The 13,392-nt window shown below is 46.2% G+C and overlaps 1 protein-coding gene, 1 long non-coding RNA gene and 1 other non-coding gene across 3 annotated transcripts in view; 1 reads left to right on the top strand and 2 right to left on the bottom strand.

The window, feature by feature from the left end:
* RAB31 (RAB31, member RAS oncogene family) overlaps window positions 1-13,392 on the bottom strand; it is a 138,149-nt gene that overhangs the window by 53,126 nt on the left and 71,631 nt on the right. Inside the window, exon 3 of the mRNA XM_004460496.3 lies at window positions 12,641-12,722. Within this exon, the coding sequence (XP_004460553.1) occupies window positions 12,641-12,722 (82 nt within the window). The remainder of the gene's footprint in view (window positions 1-12,640; window positions 12,723-13,392) is intronic.
* Window positions 2,243-2,350, bottom strand: LOC111764637 (U6 spliceosomal RNA). Its single transcript, XR_002797204.1, has one exon. It is a non-coding gene; the product is annotated as a U6 spliceosomal RNA (small nuclear RNA).
* On the top strand, window positions 2,999-4,637 carry LOC139436653 (uncharacterized). The gene is made up of 2 exons (XR_011645932.1): window positions 2,999-4,279; window positions 4,382-4,637. It is a non-coding gene; the product is annotated as an uncharacterized lncRNA (long non-coding RNA).

A 13,392-nucleotide genomic window follows, 5' to 3' on the forward strand; every position in this document is an offset into this window, starting at 1 on the left:
AGATTTTAGAACACAGTAGGAATGCCATTCTCCTCAGCTCGTCTCCCACTCATGACATTACCCAGCCTCAGGGAAGCTTGGCTCGTATGCCCACCCCTGTCGGTAAGCAAACGGAGTCGAGTGCAAGTCAAAGCGCAAGAATTACGCCTCACCCCCCCTCGTTTTTATCTGTTCTCATCCCGCATAGCTGCTGTTTTGTGCCATGACATGGGCCAGGAAGGGCCTGAGTCCTGAGCTCACCTCCTCTGGAACATCCCATCTTCAACAGCAGACGCTGCGCAGCACAGGGCACCACAAGCATCGCTCAGACTGTTCGGGGGAGACGTAGCACCTGGGCCTCCCTTGGGTGCCCTGAGCCAGACATCCCTCCCGGGCTCGGACAGGGTCCCCGGGGCCCCAGAGCCTGTGGACACTGAGGTCTCCTGGTCGACCTGTAGAACCCTGCGCTTGCCAGGCAGGAACCTGGCCCGCTGTATGAGTCAGCATTATCCAGAGAAACAGACTAGGAGCTACGTGTGTATCCATGTGTGCAAAATGATGAGCTGTATTACAGGAGCTGGTTCGCAGTGGGGATGGGTCACATCCAAATTCCACGGGGCAGGCCGCAAGCTGGGACCGCCCACGGCAGCTTTCAGTGAATTCCCTAGGGGACACTCCCTGGCTGAAGGAGAAACGGAAATTCTCTCTTCTGATGGCTGAAATTCTCCCTTTTAGGCCTCCAATCGATGAGGAGACGCCCTCATTGCTGAAAGCAACATCCTCTGTGGATTGTAGATGCACCCAGCCCTAGATGGAATCATTTAAATCCACAAAGGACCCCGAGAGTAAAAATCAGGCCAGTGCTGCCTTGACCGGACAACTGGACCCCATCACCTGGCCAAGGCGACACGAGAACTCAACCACCACACGCTGCTCGGTGCCTCTGTCCTCCGTATGTGGACCGTCCCTCCCCCGGCCAGCACCAGTCCTCCAGGACCACACGCCCAGCTGGCCCTCACCTCCCGCTTTCCTGCCTCGCCCCTGATCTTTCCTTGACTGGTTGTCTCACGAGTTCCCATTAGAGCACTTAGAGCCAGAAACAGCGTCCAGCTGGTCTCACGCAGCCCGGGCGAGCCAGTTTCAACTGCACAGTTTTGAGGATTATTTACATAGACCACAGAATTTCAAACTGTTTGTTTTAGAGGTTTTCAAACAGATAACAAAACAGGAGTGCACGGTGTGCAACGCACTTCCACGTACTCGGCACCCCCTCGCTTCACAACGGTGACTGCCGAGGCTCACGGTGCAGTCTGAAGCGTATGGACCCCCAAAAAGCAGGTTCTTAAGTGGGATCCACTCCCGCGGGTGTGGGCCATTGTAACGGGGGCCTTTTGATGAGGCTACTTCAATCAGGATGGGCCTTCGTCCTACTACTGGAGTCCTTTATAAACAAATAAGAGAGAGGCAAGAGTCCTGAAAGCAAGAGGCTGAAGTCCACAAAACCCGGAAGAGAGGGGCAGCCCAGCAGCCGCCATGTGCCTGCCGCGTGGCCGAGGAGCCCAAAGGGGCCGGCCGCCGGTCTCTGGGAAGAAAGCAGCGTCTTGATCTGGACATTTCCTTGGCCTCCAACTGCAAGCGAATAAATTCCCCTCGTTAAACCAGCCCATGTCATGGCATCTGCTTTTTGCAGTCTGGGAAACTAAAATACTCACTTTCCACCCTGCTTCTACCACTACAGAGTCTTTTTGAAGCACATCCTTGACCTCATAGGATGCCAACTGCAAACCAGAGTGATCACCTGCTTAAAATGTAAGTCAAATGACAGCACTGCCCTGCTCAAAGCCTTTCTAAGTTAGTACAAAACCCGAACTCTGGGCAGTGGTTTCTGAGACCTCTGCCCCCTCTCTGCGCCCCCTCCTCCCTGCCGCCGGCCCCCTTGCTGCCCCTTGAACATGCAGCCCCCCGAGCCTGAGGCCGCCCACGCCTTCCCTCGGCCTGGCCTCTCTCCTGCTGGACTGCTCACCCTTTCCATTGGCTGCTCCTCTGAAAACCCTTCCCTGACCCCACAACTGGGCCAGAGCAGAGGCTCCGCAAATATTTAACATCAACAAACTGAACCAATAACTCTGTAAAGGGCCAGAGAACAGACAGGGTTGTCCCCACCATGCAGAGGAGAAACTAAGCTCAGAATGGTGAGGGGAACTGCCCGAGGACACCCAGCTCTCAAGTGGCAGAAGTAGACCTTGGACGCCAGTCTTCTTAATTTTTTTTTTAATGCTTCACGATTTGTGCATGTCATTCCTGTGCAGGGGCCACACTAATCTTCTCTGTAGCCTTCCAATTTTAGTACCTGCGCTGCCGAGGCGAGCCCAGCACTGGTCTCTTGACGCCAAATTCCACGCATTTGCTTCTGGGAAATGAAACACTGCTTACGTCGATGTAATTCAGACACAGCTTGACATTCGATTTATTCACTCACAACAGGGAGCCGCTGAACACACAGCATGTGACAGGCCATGGGAAATGGGGTATGGCTGGCAGGACGACGGCCCCCACCGATGCCCGTGTCCTGTGGAAAGGTTGCTCATCTGGCAAGGGAAATTAGGGCAGCAGATGGGATTAAGGTTGCCAGTCAGCTGATCTTAAAAAGCGGGGGATATTATTCTGGATTATCCAGGCGCACTCAGCATCAGCACAAGGGTCCTTGGAGGAGGAAGAGGGGGGCAGGAGAGCCGGGATGGCAGCACGGAAGGGCCCAGCTGGCTGTGGCTGGCCCTGACGGCGGAGGGAGGGGCCACGAGCCAAGACATGCCGGCGGGGCAGCTGGAAAAGGCAAGACAACGGGTGCTCCTCTCGGCCTCCAGAAAGGAGCACAGCGCTGCAGATGCTGATTGCAGCCCAGTGAGACCCACGTCAGACTTCTGGGAGCGCCAGAGGTGTTAATTCCTCTCGGAGGAAAGGGTGCAGTTTGGCCTCCCTCGGCCGGGCTGCTGGGAACCTAGAACGCCTTGAAACAGCTGGGTCTGCGTCCCAAAGGGTCCAGCTGCTCCTCTGTAAGACCAGTCCCCAGCTCCCCTCAGGAGCACATTCTCTGCTACTAGACAAAGTCCGCTCATCTCATTTCCTACTCATCACAGGCTTCATAATTTCATAAGCCCTTTCCCCTATATTCTAACTAGATTTAGGAAGCAAGCTACTGTAAGTTCTCTTGTAAAAGGAAAGAGGGAGAAGGAGAGAAACAAAACCCGATCGAGGGCTCAGCCCCCTAATAAAGCTTCCACCGCAGGCCCCCCGCAACTCCTCTGTCTCCTGCACGGCTGTCTGTAAGCTCTGCAACCACATTCTCGGGGAACTGGCAGGACAGAAAACAACCCAAGAGGCACCGAGAAGGCCTCAAAATTAGAAGCACCCTGGTCTCCAGGCACACTGGTTCAACGCCGTGCCCTGCATGGGAAGAACCATCGTCCAGAGGGTCCTCCTTTCCCCGGAGATCCTGCCTGCTTGGAGGGAGGGGTTGGCCTGGCACACGTCGGGGAGCAGCTCCACCAGCACAGCAGTGGGAGGAATCCAAGAGAGAGCACAGCGGTCTCTTCTGACAGTGGGCAAATCCAGAAGAGGCAAGGGTCTGGGATCTGTTTTTAAGCCAGAGAAGCTCCTTCTTGCTCTTCAGAATCAGCTCCCTGGTGGAGAAGTCTCTCTCCACTGCCCATCTGGGCCCACCCCTCCTCCCCATGTCCGTGGGTCTGTCTTTCCCACCTCACTGCGGACAGAAGAGAGGCTTAAAGGGTTTCCCTGAGGACTTTCTGAATTCATCTGACTACGCAGACACACGCTTCCTGTCATCCAGCGGACAAGTTGACTCCTGAAGCTCATCTCCACCCCAAACCCACCAGCGATCCTGGGCATTTTCCCGCCCCCACATTTTAAGTGTTTTTATTCTGAGCAGTAGGTACTAAATAATGACGTCGTTGCGTCTTATGCTGTATGGTTCGGCACTCTGCACTGGCCCACAGTCTTTGATGTGATCTACTCCTACCAGACTGAAGTACATCCTTGAATACGTTCAGCCTCCTTTGGTAGTCTGTCCCATCACTGATTTTTTTTGCTTTTTTAGATTTTTATTTTATTCCCCCACAACCCGCCTGTGCTCGCTGTCTGCTCTCTGTGTCCATTCATTGTGCGTTCTGTGTCTGCTTGTCTTCTCTTCTCGTCTTCTCTTTAGGAGGCACTGGGAATCGATCCTGGGACCTTCCGATGTGGGAGAGAGGCACTCAATCGCTTAAGTCACCCCAGCTCCCAGGTTTGTTGTGTCTCTCGCTGTCTTTCCTCTGTATCTCTTTTTGTTGTTGTTATGTCACCTTGTTGCGTCAGCTCATGGCACGGCCAGCTTTGTCTTCACCAGGAGGCCCCAGGAACTGAACCTAGGACCCCCCATATGGTCGACTGAGCCACATCCGCATCCCCCATCACCAGTTTTTAAACATGTCTCATGACAACACTGCTGGTCCAGGAAAGGCTCGCGCTCTGACTCCATGCGGTGAGGACGGGAAGCTTGCATCTCAGCCATTCCTGGAACTCGCCCTCTTGTTTGTGCTTTTTGTTTGTTCTGATTTGCATCCTTTTATTCTAATAAAACTATTATTGTAAGTAAAAAAAAACCATATATATATGTATATATAAAACTTAGGCTCTGAAGTTGTTGCACTCTTCGCTCAAGGTGCTTCCTGAGGCTTCTCTGGGATCTCTCTCCAACAGATTCCTTTTTTTTTTTTTGAGGTACCAGGAGTGAACCCAGGACCTTGTACACGGGAAGCAAGCCCTCAACCACTGAGCTACATCTGCTCCCCAAGACAGGTGGGGTTTTTTTGGTCTGTTTGCTTGTTTTTAGGAGGTACCGGAGACTGAACCGGGGACCTTGTACCTGGGAAGCAGGCGCTCAGCCACTTGAGCTACATCCATCCCTTCTGACACGGCTTCTAAACCACGATGACGCGGCCCTAGCCATCACTGTCCATCTCATTTTTTCCCAGCACAAACCGCATCTTCAAGCTCCTGGTCTGCCGTCCACCGCATGGTCCTCGTGCATTTTCCCTCAGGGGAGGGTTATTGGAGGATGGAGAGAGGGGTATTTCCCTTATCAGGGTTGCAACTTGGAAGCACTGTGCTCTTGTGAAAGGGAGGGGGAAGCCAAAGGCGTGTATGTACTCTCCCTCTCTCGCCAGAAGGATGGGCTTTGAGAGGCCTAGGACAACAGCTTGTGACCTTCAGCAGGTGAAAGTGTCCTCTGACCTTCAAGTGCCCACAAATAGGGAACCGCTTTCTTGATCATAAATGCTGGGGCCCAGAAGACAAAAGGAAAGAGGGTAAAAAAGTTTCCCTCGATGTCTGTAAAGCCTGAGGCTGACCTCAGGTACGGTCTGGCTTTCAGCTCCCCACTGCCTCGAGGACCCGCGGGGCCCACGTTTCCACCACGGCTTTGCTGGGTGGCACCCTCACGTTCTCCAGTCACCAAGCATCTCCAGTGATCGTAGGCTGGTGACCGCTTTCAAAATCAAGCCAAAGGAGGGGAATGGGCAGTGTGGCTAAAGAACACGGGTGCCCAAATTTCACGACTGCCACCCATTAAACTGTCAGCTCTGGGGGTGCACCATCTGCCTGCTTCTGGGAGCAGATGGGGCTCTCAAGCAGTCGAGCGCCTGCTTCCCACATGGGAGGACCCAGGGCCTCCTGAAAAAACAAGAACAAACAACAAGCAAAGAAGTGAAAACCCCGGCTCAGGGGAGCCAATGTGGCTCAGGGACTGAGTGCCGGCTTCCCATATATGAGGTCCCAGGTTCAATCCCCGGTCCCTCAAAACAAAACAAAAACACACACACAAAAATGCTCTTTAAGTATCAATATGCAGATAAAATAAAAGTAAGCGGATATAAACAGTAATCAAAAGAAAGCTGGAGTAGCTATTTTTTTAAAAAAGAGAAAAAAAAGTGCCTTCTCCTTTGGGCATCCAGGGTTCAAAAAAAAATGTCTGACAGAAGGAACAAATAAAGATTAAACAAACCTGGGTGGAGCGTATGTTTATTATAATATTTTCTGTGCTTTTCCAGAGTGCTTGAAATATTTCACGATTGGAAAACAAAGTGTCTAATTACTGAGGGAACTGGCTGTAATCCTTTTGAATCACTGGGTTTCAGAATATTATCACGCTATTGCCTTTATCACTATGAATTAAATCTGGTCCTAGGTTAGCTAATGTTACTGGGAAAAAAACCTTATTTTAGTCAAATATAAATATCAAGTCTAATAATGGTTTGGTAAATTATAAATAACCCCACAAATATAGCCTTTATTTCTGATTCTGCATGAATTCACTAGAGGGAACACATTTAAACATTTAAAAGGCAAATCTTTTTTCAGAATTTTGTCTTTAAGAACCATTTTAAGGTCATGGCTGCATTTCCATCCACCAGTCATCTCCAACGAGATGAAAGACAGCTTGCAACTTGCTTACCACCGATAATTCGTCTACAGAGTCAACACAACCTCTGTCAGAGTTCTAGCTGGATTTTTTGCAGAAGTTGACAAGCTGAACCTAAAATTCATGTGGAAATACAAGGGATTCTGAATAGCCAAAACAATCTTGAAAAAGAACAAAATTGGAAGACTCATACTTTTTTATTTCAAAACGTGCTGTAAAGTTAGAGTAATTTAAACAGTGTGGTCCCAGGATAAGAACAGACCTAAAGACCAATAGAAGAGAAGGGAGAATCCAAGAGATACAACTTCACACTCACTAGGATGGCTATAATACAAAAGACAGACAATAACAAGTGCTGGCAAGGATGGAGAGAAATTGGAACCCTCATATGTCACTGGTGGGAAGGCAAAATGATGCAGCCACTTTGGAAAACAGTTTGTCCGTTCCTTAAAATGATAAACAGACTTAACATCTGACATATCAATTCCGCTCTTAAATATGTCTTAAATACAAAAATACGACCACACAAAAACTTCTACAAGTATTACTCATAATAGTCAAACCATTATACATAATAACAAAAAGGTGGGAACAACCCAAATGCCCATCAACTGATGAAAGGATAATTAAAATGTGGTATAATGGATTCAACTATTATTCAGCCATGAAAAGGAATGAAGTATTGATCAACGCTATGACATGGATGAACCTCGAAAACACTACGCTAAGTGAAAGAAGCCAGACACGAAATGACAACTACTATATGATGCCATTTACACACAATGTCCAGAGGAGCAAATCTACTGACAGAAAGCAGCGTAAGACCAGGGACCATGGGGGAATTGGGGAGCAACTGCTGATGGGTAAGGGATTGCTTTTCGGGGTGATAAAAACGTTCCAAAATTGATTGCAGTGATGGTTGCACAAATTTGAATATACTTTATAAGGGTGAATTGAATGGTGTGTGAATTATACCTCAATAAAGTTGTTTAAAAAGGGGGGGGGGGTAGGTAATACTCTGTAAACCAATAGCAAACACAGAAACAAATGTAGACAAAAACGTGTATCGGTTAATGTGATTTCCAACCATTAAAACTCCAGGATGGAGTATCCAGAAAGGAAAGTGTGGCTCAGCTCCTTTGGAGGTACGCCAGGGCCTGCAGACAAGCAGCTCACAGGCTGGAGCTCTGAGTGAACCTAGAATGGGGAGGGAGGTGACAGGAAGAGGACCCCTGCCAAGGAAAACACAAAGACAGAATGCCATAACCATCACTACTGCTGATAGATTGTTTCCCTGTACAGAGAGGGAACCCAGTGAGAGGAACTCATGGAGGCAAAAGGAAGTAATAAATATATTTAAAAAGCCACGGAATGTCAAGCAATCTCTACAGTTCTGGTTTTTTTTCACAGGTAAATCAGGCAATTTATTTTGGATGGAATTTTATGGTCTGTGTAAAAGTAAAGCTCAGTAGAAAAAGATGGAGGGGAAATGTCTGGAAAAGGCATTGGTTGGAAGAAAGTTGGCCCTCCGTGGTATTTAGAGCAAGCAAAACCCAGTAGGTTGTCGATGTGGGAGGAGCGGGGTGAGGAGGGGTGGGGGCTATGTGGGAACCTCTTATATTTTTGGAATGTAACATTTTTTGTGATCTACGTATCTTCAAAAAATTCCAATTAAAAAAATTGATGGGGGTGGGGATGGGGTATATGGGAACCTCTTATGTTTTTTAATGTAACATTTTGTGTGATCTATTAACTTTAAAAAAGGATAATTAAAAAATAAAAATAAATTTAAAAAAAAAAACAGTAGGGGCCTAAGGTAGATTAAATTTTTAGCACCACTTCTTTGCTCTTCCATGAATCCATGCCCTAGTTATGCCAAGGTCACCTTTTCAGTTCCTCTCACTGAAGGCCAAGAGCTGCCTCTTGACTTTAGGCACAGCCTTCCTCTGCCTTCCTCTGGCCAGTGGAGTTTGGAGCTCGAGCGGAAGTGCCATGTGTCTGTCTCTGCACTGGCGTGGGAAGAAATGTCAGGGAGCTGCTGCCCGTCCAGCCCTAGAATAAACACGCATGCAGTGTGGGGTATATGGGAACCTCTTATATTTTTTAATGTAACGTTTTTTGTTATCTATGTATTTTCAAAAATATATACTTAAAAAAATAAAAAAATAAAAACATGCATGGGGTAGATCTCCAACTCCCCCAGCCCCAAGCCAGCGCATAAGCCCACAACCTGACACGGGGCAACTCAACCAGTGTGTGCCGGATTATTTTTTGCAGCTTTTCTGTAAATCTAAGATTATTTTAAAATAAAAAAAGTAGAAAGAATCAATATACATACAGCAATGTACTGGTCTTCAGGATTAAGAGTCCTATATTCTAAATAAAATCTTGGCTATTTAAGATTGTACACAGAATCTACAATAAATCAATTCTTGCATTGGGTAAAATCAGCTTACTCAGTCCTAAAGTATCATTCAATTTATTCTCAGTATTTCTTTCATTTTCAATGATATACCAAACTAAAAAATATGCCAAAAAATAAACAGCAGCAATGAATTACATAATTTGCTACTCAACACTTTTTATAACGCCATTTTCGCCATTATGCTCAAAACACAGTTTATGCTAGATACTGAAGGAAAGGAGGCTACTTTTTAGGCTATATTATCTTCTCTCCATTTCATCTTTAAAAAGCATAAATCGATTAACTTGATTTCAGAAGTGAATCAGTTCAACTTCAGCTGTGTTTTACACAGCAGAGCAGAGTTTCTATTCTGACAGAACCATCAATCGGTCTTTGTAGAAAACAAAATTTATAGAGTAAAATCGGTAAGATTTTCCCAATCCATTGGGAAAGGCAGCTCGAACACTGACTTTAACCAAAGAAAAGAGTAAGATTATATTATTTAGCATGAAAAATTAGATCAAATTCTTAGAACAACGTTGTATTGATAAATTAGGAGAAGATAATGAAGCCCCAAATTCTTGCTTTTCTCTTTTTTAAAAAAAGAGGTACCAGAGAGTGAACCCAGGACCTTGCACAAGGGGAGCAGGCGCTCAACTGAGCTACATCCATTCCCCAATGAAAGTTGATTTTTTCGTTTGTTTGTTTTTAGGATGTACCAGGGATCGAACCCAGGACCTCATACATGGGAAACAGGCGTTCAACCACTTGAGCTACACCTGCTCCCAATTGCCATTTTTTTTTTTTTAAAGATTTATTTATTTATTTAATTTCCCCCCCTCCCCTGGTTGTCTGTTCTTGGTGTCTATTTGCTGCGTCTTGTTTCTTTGTCCGCTTCTGTTGTCGTCAGCGGTACGGGAAGTGTGGGCGGCGCCATTCCTGGGCAGGCTGCACTTTCTTTTCACGCTGGGCGGCTTTCCTCACGGGCGCACTCCTTGCGCGTGGGGCTCCCCCACGCGGGGGACACCCTTGCGTGGCACGGCACTCCTTGCGCGCATCAGCGCTGCGCATGGCCAGCTCCACACGGGTCAAGGAGGCCCGGGGTTTGAAGCGCGGACCTCCCATGTGGTAGACGGACGCCCTAACCACTGGGCCAAAGTCCGTTTCCCCCAATTGCCATTTTTTAAACAAAAGTTTATTGAAGTATATCATCCATACATGAACATACATAAACAGTAATTGTATAGTAGAAGTTGTAAACTTACCAAACATACATCATAACATCATACGGTGCTCCCATACATCACTCCACCACCAACACCTTGCACTGTTGTGAAATATTTGTTACAAACTATGAAAGAGCCTCATCAAAACATTACCACTAACAATAGCCCATATATTGCCATTTTTAACAGAGAGCTTATGGACTGAGACTGGATTTTAAGGCAGATACAGAATGACTTGAATACACACATATAGAAAATGAAGAGTGCATGTCCTATCGCAATAAGACATTTTAAATAGCATATCAAATAGATAAATTTAATAGAGAGTCGTCTGGTTTATGTAGGAAAACAAAGGCTGTCGAGGAAACTCAATGGGAAAAAATGATGCGTTGCTATATTAGGACGTGAGTCTATCTCCCCATCACACAGCTTGGCCGACAGGAGGTAGGAGTACCAAATTCCGTCCAGAACAATCCCACCTTGAAAGTTATAATCGAATAGGTAAGTAAATGACAAATACACACAGAAATCTCCCCGAAGACACACCGTATTATCAAGTAACCAACGGCGGGTTATAAAGAATGGTGATCCCACAGACATAAATGGTCAATACCCATAGATAAATGAAGAATGATTCTCTAAAGCCAGGAGCGGCAATATCCAGGGGGTGGGATTTGGGGTGATTTTCCTTTCAGCTGTTTGGCTTTTGTTTTAGTTCATGTTTTATTTTTCTTCTCAGAAGCCTCAGCTTTATGCCTTCCTGGCTGGGTGATCTCGACTTGCGATACTTGCCACCTGTACGCCTCATGTCCTCTTCTGCAGATGGGGATAATAGTAGCCCCTCCCTGTGAGTGAGGCTGAGTGAATGAAATGTGTTCATACAATGAGGCACTTGGAGTGGCAGGACACAGCATACAGCAAACCTTCCAGATGCATCAGCCAGGACAGGAAGCAGTACTACTACTGAGGCTAAGCCAGCCAGTTCTAGAATTGATTTATTATGCTCATTTAAAGCAGCTGCAAAAGCAAGCATGGTATGGCCAGAAGTAAATAGGGAAGCAAGAAAATCTCTCCACCCAGGTGGAAACCACCACCAAAAAAGAAAAAAAAAGCAGCTCAATAACAACGAACACACAACGATGTAAAATACAATCCCTAAATAGACCTTTTCTCCTCCCTCTTGAATCTGTCATATCATTTCCCAGGGAAAGAGCAGGTCCAGCTAACCAACACAGTTAAAAGGTTGCCCCAGGCTGTGGCTTCTTGTGTGCAAAAGTCTGTGCTTTCAATTTGGCAGCAAAATAGAAGACCTTGTAAATGAGGTTAGAACTTGAGGCCAGAAGATTTATTCTAATTTAAAATAAACTATTTTAAACGCATTTATCAACAAATGCTGGGGCTTCAATTTTAAAAGAACATTTAATAAAAGAAGAAAACTATATAAACCTACGCTTGATTAGTTTAGGAGCTGATCGTTAAAATTATGGCTTCTCCTGACCCCTGGGTTCTGTTTCTCTTGAGAGACAGACACTAAAGAGAGTCATTAAGTGAATTAAAAGCATATGAGGAGGTGGTAATAGCCAGGAAGAAAAAGGAAGCCGGGCCATGGGAGTGAGAGGGGGGAGGAGGAAATGTTCCAATTTTCAACAGAGTAGGCAGAGATGACACTTGAGCTCAGGTCAGATGACGGAAAGTTCAACCAATTTTACTCTAGAGTTATCAACTCTGACAAAAATTGTGATCAGGCTGAAAGCTTTCCTTGAAGATGGGGTGTGGGCTCTTTGTGTGTTTCATTTATTTTCCACGTTGTTAATATCTACCCCAGTCACACACATACCCTGATCTACACACAGCCTGTGTTGGTGTTCATTCTCTCGCTTTTTAAAATCTGAAGGCATAAGGTACTTAAATAAATATTCTTCTCCATAAATATTTTCAGCAAATAAAAAGCATTAACAACGAGAGGGAAGCCATCTGCTCCAGGTAACCCAGCATCTGTTCGTTTTCTGGGAAGGGGCCCAGGTTTTCCGTGGGGAGCTAGGCCTGCGCTACTTGCAGCCCGTGTGCTGAAAGCAGCCCCTCGCTCTAGAGGAGGGCGCACTCCCTGGCCCTGCGGGTAGAAGCTCCAAATCCCCTGAATACCACAGCACTGTGTCCAAGCAGTGAGCACGTGGCCCGAACCAGGCTAAGGAGAACCCAGTCTCGAAGACTTCTGCTGCAACATGTAGGGAAAAGGGACTTCCCCTGCCCTTGACCTGCTGATAGGGTGGGGGTGGGGGGAGAAGGGCATGCCTAACAAGGAGGCCAATCTAGAGGTAAAGAGGGACAGGAATCAAGAGGGGCGGGTTCCTGGGACAACGTATTTTGAGGACTTGAACTCAACCCTGCCTCCAGGTGTCCCCTTAGATAGCCGAGGAGTACCTACCATTTTTCTGCTTAAATTACCTCAAGCCAGGTTTCTGTCACTTGTTGCAATACGGTCTTCCTAATACAAAGAGACCTTTAGAAACGTGTGTCTGTACTTTCCCTAGAAAGCCAACGACAGCGTACACTTACCCGCTCCTGACCAGCCGTGTCCCAAATGAGGAACTTGTGAAGTTCATTTCCACAAGGTACAGTTTTGGTCATAAAAGATGCCCTGAAAAAGAGTCAAGATTGATCTATTACAAACTGCTGTCCACAGTCATCCCAAAGATGTATGTTAATTTTATGCTTCAGCAGGAGGCCAAAGCTCTTATCCTCAACAACCAACAAAAAAGAAAGAAAGGCTGTTAGAATCATGCCACACAAAAGAAAATATTCTGCATTTTGTTAATCCAATGCAAAGTTTGGGGAGGGGCGAGAAAACAAAGAATGCATCAAAAGTTTGGGGAGGGGCGAGAAGACAAAGAATGCATCAAAACATTTAGCTTTAATTGTTCTAAGATAATACTCCAGAGATCTCAGGAAAGAATATAACCTGAGATTTAAATATATATATATATTTGTGTATATATGTGTGTGTGTATATATACACACACACACACCACAACAATAAAGAGTGAAAAGGGCAGCTGATATGTTGGCATATTAAGATTTGGTCCTTGCAAAGGCAGTAATAAAGACAAAATTGCCTCCCCTTTTTACGGTAGCTGACACCAATTCAACACTAATAGCAACTAGTAGAACACCTAATTCCCAACCTACTTCTACAAATGCAGGGTCAAAGATAACAAATATTTGTTTTCTCCATAAAAATGAAGGATTTGAAATTCTTCGAAGACAATTAAACACTTGGTGACATTTCTTGTTTGCATATTTCCCCTTAA

This window comes from Dasypus novemcinctus, chromosome 16, assembly GCF_030445035.2.
Source record: "Dasypus novemcinctus isolate mDasNov1 chromosome 16, mDasNov1.1.hap2, whole genome shotgun sequence".
NCBI lineage: Eukaryota > Metazoa > Chordata > Mammalia > Cingulata > Dasypodidae > Dasypus > Dasypus novemcinctus.